This window comes from Astyanax mexicanus, chromosome 17 (assembly GCF_023375975.1).
Source record: "Astyanax mexicanus isolate ESR-SI-001 chromosome 17, AstMex3_surface, whole genome shotgun sequence".
Taxonomy (NCBI): domain Eukaryota; kingdom Metazoa; phylum Chordata; class Actinopteri; order Characiformes; family Acestrorhamphidae; genus Astyanax; species Astyanax mexicanus.
This window is the reverse complement of record NC_064424.1, coordinates 3,904,001-3,910,000: the sequence shown is the minus strand read 5'-3', so window position 1 is coordinate 3,910,000 and position 6,000 is coordinate 3,904,001. Positions and strand designations below refer to the sequence as shown.

The window sequence follows — 6,000 nt, the reverse complement described above, 5'->3', positions numbered from 1 at the left end:
TTAACAAGTACAAATCTGTGCATAAATAAATAAACACCACAGAATCTTAACAGTAATTGTATAATAAATCTTCAGCCTTTACCAAAAATCTACCTTATTACTATTTTTAACCATTTGACATCCTTTTTGATCTGATCAAACCTCTTTACATTGTATCAGTAATGCATTTTGAATTACTGGATTGATAGAGTAGAAATAACTTTAATAAAATATCAGCATATCAAAGTATTGTGATATTTAGCTTTGCAATACTGTAACAATTTTTGTAATAAAAAAAAAAACTAATAATCAATATTTTACAAGTAAATACTGCTGTCATGCAGTGCTTCTTTTTGTTTTGTGTTTAAGTTTGATTTCAACAATCGTGATATATTGCCTTGCTTACAGTATCACAATATACTGAAAAGCATATTTACATATACTTATGTACAAAATATATACAAAAACTAGAAAAGTATATAAACAGTTAGTATATACAAAAACTATACTTATAATAGCATACAGATCAATTTCAGTAGTTAAAAGACATGGGCAATTTATTTAAAAAGCCAATTGGGGTGGGCTATAAGGCCCTAAACTAATATACTGATATTTTATGGTATTTTCACGATAATGATACTTTTGGCGATATGACAAAACATTGAATTAAAAAATAAATAAAAAATACACTACTGCAACAAAATGAAACTAAAATTGTATTATTATATGCGATATGATGTGGAACATTTTTTTCCCAAACTGTTGTTTTCATTACCTTTTCTTTAAAAAAAAGGAAAAGGAAAAACAAATTACACTGAAAAACATGTATTAATGTATTCAATGGTGAAAAAAAAAAACAGCAAAATGAATGAAAAACTGTTCAGTATTCAGCAAAATGTTTAATTCTGCTAGATTTCGTCCAGAAAACACTAATAATTCTCTGAGAGGGTGAAATGAGGTTTATTTAAAGACGTAAACAGCAAAATCTGTGCTAGCTTTCTATGCTTAGCTACAGGCTTTATTCTTTAAAAAATCATAAAGGTAGCAGACAATGAATGCAAGGGTTTTTTTTGTTCTTTTGAAAGCTCATAAATACTGCACTTAACTAAAACCACAGGGGAGATAAAAGGGTTTTCCTTTCATCTACTCGTTATATCTACATAGCTCTTTATACTCCCACATATATATATATATATATATATATATACGCTGCTCTTCCACATAAAGGGAGGCTTGTAGGTAAAGCTCGATGCTGAGTATGATCCAGGCAGCACTGTCCCCTTTCTCTGCTACTTCCACAAAAGACAGATGGAGAACAGTAGCTATGAACTGAACACAGCAGGCTGATGTTAACATTGTGTTTCCTCAGGAACCAATCACTTTTCTCTTTGTGCCATGTGAGAACAATGGATGATGAGGAACGTAATGTTTAAAGCAGCTTTTTATGTCTAAGACTGTAGACTATATCATGGCCACACTTTACACCACTTACACCATTTCCACGAAAAAGGGAAATGTACCTATAGATACTAAAGAAATAAAGTGACGAGAGACATCAAATATGCACAACGTGCAGCTTGATTTAGGAAGTGTCTGTGTTTCTTTGCTATCATAACGACAGGAAAAGTACAGTTTGGCTATGTAAAAGACTAGACCTCGAGCAGTTTGTACTGTGTGTCTCTCCACTCTTCCTCCAGACTCTGCTCCCTTAATTTCCTTTAAATGAAATGTAAAATGTACTGATGATCAGTGATGGTTTGGAGAGTCATGTCTGATATCTGCTGGTGTTGATCCACTGTGTTTTATTATCAAGTCTAAAGTCAGTGCAGTTTTGTTTTCCCACAAAATCTTACAGCACTTCATATCTTACAGCTTCCCTCTGCTACTGACAACTTTTATGGAGATGCAGATTTCATTTTCCAGCAGGATTTGGCTCACTGCCCACACTGCCAAAAGTAACAATTGGTCTTATGTATTATAATATTCTAATTTTCTGAGACACAGATTTTTGGGATTTCATTGGCTCTTAGGCATAATCACTATTGAGCCAAAAATCAGATTTGAGTCACAATGTTATTTTATTTAGTATTCAGTTTATTTTTGAAGTAAAGGTTGCGTTTGTGCACTCTACACCTGTGTTGACAAGATAGCAATGAACATGATACACAGAATATCAGGAACACCTGAGTTTAATGAGTTCAATGATTTGGAAGAGTAAGTGAATATGTTTTGCCAAACATAATTAGATCCACAATCAACGGTATAACAAATTAACCAAATACAGCTCTGGACAAAAAAAATAGGAGACTAATTAAAAGTGATGAGTTTCTTTGATTTTAATATTTTAATCATTTTAAACTGAAAACCTCTAGAATATAATCAAGAGGAAGATGGATGATCACAAACCATCAAACCACCAAACTGAACTGCTTGATTTTTTGCACCAGGAGTAAAGCAGCATACAGTTATCCAAAAGCAGTGTGTAAGACTGGTGGAGGAGAACATGATGCCAAGATGCATGAAAAAAACTGTGATTAAAAACCACCAAAGTTTTATTCCACTAAATATTGATTTCTGAACTCTTAAAACTTTATGAATATGAACTTGTTTGTTTCTTTGTATTATTTGAGGTCTGAAAACTCTTAATTTTCTGCATTTGAATGCTTTAAATGACAATATTTTTATTTGGAATTTGGGAGAAATGTTGTCTGTAGTTTATAGAATAAACAAATGTTCGTTTTAATCAAATCTCTTCATTTTTTCCAGAGCTGTATCTTATAAACTCTGAACTAAAGGAAGGCGGATACTTACAGGTGAGTCTCTCCTTAAGCTCTGGGGTGGGAGCCATATCCACAGCACTCTTCCCGTGACAGTTAACCAGGGTGGGGTCCGCCCCATGGCTGAGGAGAAGAGAGCACACCTCCACACGGTTTTTGGACGCTGCCTCGTGCAGAGGGGTAAACTGCCACAGGTCCATAGCATTCACACATGCTCCGTGCTGGAGATACAGAAATAAGAAATGGACATTATTTGTAGTTCAATATCACACTTACTGCACCACCAGCAAAGTTAATAACACTGCAGAAAGAGAAGATCTGATAACTTCAGTAAACCCCACTTCTCCAGAAGAGCGAAATCGACCTGCAGTCAGACTGAATATAGAAAACGCAGAGGTTTAAAACATCTCTCAGTGCAGAAAGACGAGATCTCACGGGTTACTAGCTTTAGCCAGCATCGCTTCACCAAACTCTAGCAGTGTGTGGCCAACTTATTCTTTTTAAAACATGCATATTATATTGTCTTCAAAACTACCAAACTGTGAAGCTGCTAGGGATGTAAAAAGTATTGTAATATCTTGTTTTTTGCATAATGTATTGATTTTCTATTATTAGTTCACATGTAAAGATTGGTGTCAGAAGTGTTTCATTTAGTTCTGCGGTGCTCTGTACTCTGTCTTCAGTTTGCACAAATTGCACTGTTCTGATTGGATAAAAAGTAAACATTTATTTTACTTAGACTAGCATAAATGGTGTTCTTTCTTCCAAAAAATCTGATTTGTGATGAGCCTATCTACTGCCACGGCACTGCATTTTATTTTATTTTCTGCACTGTTGGATGCATTAAGGTCAGGCTGACCAATCTCGCGCGCTTACTCTCTCCCTCTGTTGCGCTGTCTCTCGCTCACTCTCCCTCTCTCACGCTGTCTCTTGCTCACTTGCGCTCTGTCTACATTTCTCATGCTGTCTCTCGCTACCTCGTGCTGTCTTTCCCTCTTTCACGCTCTCTTGCTTTTTCGCTCTGTCAGTCGCTTACTCTCTCCCTCTCTCGCGCTGTCTCTCTCCCTCTCTAGCGCTGTTTCTCGCTCACTCTCTCTCGCACTGTCTCTCGCTCACTCTCTCACTCTCTCGCACTGTCTCTCCCTCTCTCACTCACTCTCTCCTTCTCCTGTGCTGTCTCTTGCTTACTCTCTCTCTCTCGCTCACTCTCCTCTCTCGCGCTGTCTCTCGCTCACTCTCTCGCGCTGCCTCTCGCTTACTCTCTCCCTCTTTCGCGCTGCCTCTCGCTTACTCTCTCCCTCTTTCGCGCTGTCTCTCGCTCACTCGCTCCCTCTCTCGTGCTGTCTCTCGCTTACTCTCTCCCTCTCTCTCGCTTACTCTCTTACTCTCTCGAGCTGTCTCTCGCTTACTCTCTCCCTCTCTCGCGCTGTCTCTTGCTCACTAAGAGGTCTTTTGCTCATATGCGCTCTGTCTACATCTTTTATGCTGTTTCTCGTTCACTCATGCTGTCTTTTTCTCACTCGTTCTGTCTCTCCCTCTATCACACTCTCTCCCTTTCTCGCTCTGTCACTCCCTCTCTCTCGCCCTGTCAGTCGCTTATTTGTTCTGTCTCTCGCTCACTCATGCTGCTTCTCCCTTTATTACGCTGTCTACCTCTCTCTCTCACTCGCTCGCTCGCTCGCTCTGTCTCTCGCTCACTGGCACTTTCTCTCCCTTGCTCTGTCTCTCCCTCTCGCACTTTCTCTCTCTCTTGCTCTCCCTCACTCACTTGTGCTGTCTCTCGCTTATGTGTACTGACTCACACTGTCTCTCGATCACTCGCTCTGTCTCCTGCTCACTCACTCTGTCTCTCCCTCTCACCAACGTGCTCTGTCTCTCGCTCACTTGTGCTTTCTCTTGCATACTGGCGCTGCATCTCGCTCACTCTAGTTGTATTGCGCTGTCCATCTCTCTCGCGCTGTCTCTCGCTCACTTTCTCTGTCTCTCGCTGTCTATCTCTCTCTCGCGCTGTCTCTCGCTCACTTGTGCTCTCCCTCGCACACATGCTGCTTCTCGCTCACTCATGCTGTCTCTCGCACCATCTCTCGCTCACTCGCGCCATCTCTCACTCACTCGCGCCATCTCTCGCTAACTCGCTCTGTCTCTCGCTCACTCGCTCTGTCTCTCTCTCTCACGCTGTCTGTCTCTCTCGCGCTGTCTGGAAAGTTTAAAAAAGTCTCTCCCTCTCACTAACGTGCGCTGTCTCTCGCTCACTTGTGCTTTCTCACACACGCTCGCGCTGCCTTTTGCTCACTCACTCTCTCTCGCTGTCTATCTCTCTCTCGCGCTGTCTCTCGCACACTCGCGCTGCTTCTCGCTCACTCATGCTGTCTCTCGCTCACTCATGCTGTCTCTCACTCACTCGCGCTCACTCGCGCTGTCTCTCGCACACTCGCGCTGCTTCTCGCTCACTCATGCTGTCTCTCGCTCACTCATGCTGTCTCTCACTCACTCGCGCTCACTCGCGCCATCTCTCGCTCACTCGCGCCATCTCTCACTCACTCGCGCCATCTCTCGCTAACTCGCTCTGTCTCTCGCTCACTCGCTCTGTCTCTCTCTCTCACGCTGTCTGTCTCTCTCTCTCACGCTGTCTGTCTCTCTCGCGCTGTCTGGAAAGTTTAAAAAGTTTGAAGAGTGTAACTAAATTTAAATGCATAATTTATCATGTTTTCTATCAATGTCAGGATATCCAGCAGCTTTATAAGGAACAGAAGGGTTGTGAGGTGATGGGAGCAGCTGCACTCAGCTCTAGCCTTCAGGATCTCCAGTCTGATAACCCTGCCAACACGTGTTACCCACACACTCACTCCCGATAAGAGGATTTTTAATTGTCTTTTTGATCCTTACACAGCATCTTTAATCTGATGCAGGGGAAGAAGCTGGGGCAGATGCATCGTGGGCTTAAGTAGATATGAGGAGATGTTCTGATAAGAGCTCCTGAGGGAGGAACGCACACTACGGGCCAGCGTTTTATACATCACACTGAAGAGTTCTCGTCTAGAGAAAAATGAGCAATAGCTCTTATATAGAGCTGCTGTTTGTAGAGGAAGCCATGTTTATCAAAGCTCAGCTGTGTAAACCGAGGGAAGGTCACTGAAACATTTTATCATCTTATCAATGACTTTATTACTATATTTCTCCTGTTAGATTAACTCTAATTCTAATTCTTGTCTTCTCTGCTAAAACTAAAACTTAGTCCTTAAAT

The 6,000-nt window shown here is 41.0% G+C and overlaps 1 protein-coding gene across 9 annotated transcripts in view; it reads right to left on the bottom strand.

The window, feature by feature from the left end:
• The window catches only part of tnksa (tankyrase, TRF1-interacting ankyrin-related ADP-ribose polymerase a), a 164,634-nt gene that overhangs the window by 55,622 nt on the left and 103,012 nt on the right, over nt 1-6,000 (bottom strand). For all 9 annotated transcript variants that reach the window (XR_007425061.1, XR_007425064.1, XR_007425065.1 and 6 more), the window contains one exon: nt 2,791-2,977. Coding sequence is in view for 3 of the 9 variants with exons in the window: in XM_049466375.1 (XP_049322332.1) it covers nt 2,791-2,977 (187 nt within the window). In the remaining 6 variants the exon portion in view is untranslated. The remainder of the gene's footprint in view (nt 1-2,790; nt 2,978-6,000) is intronic.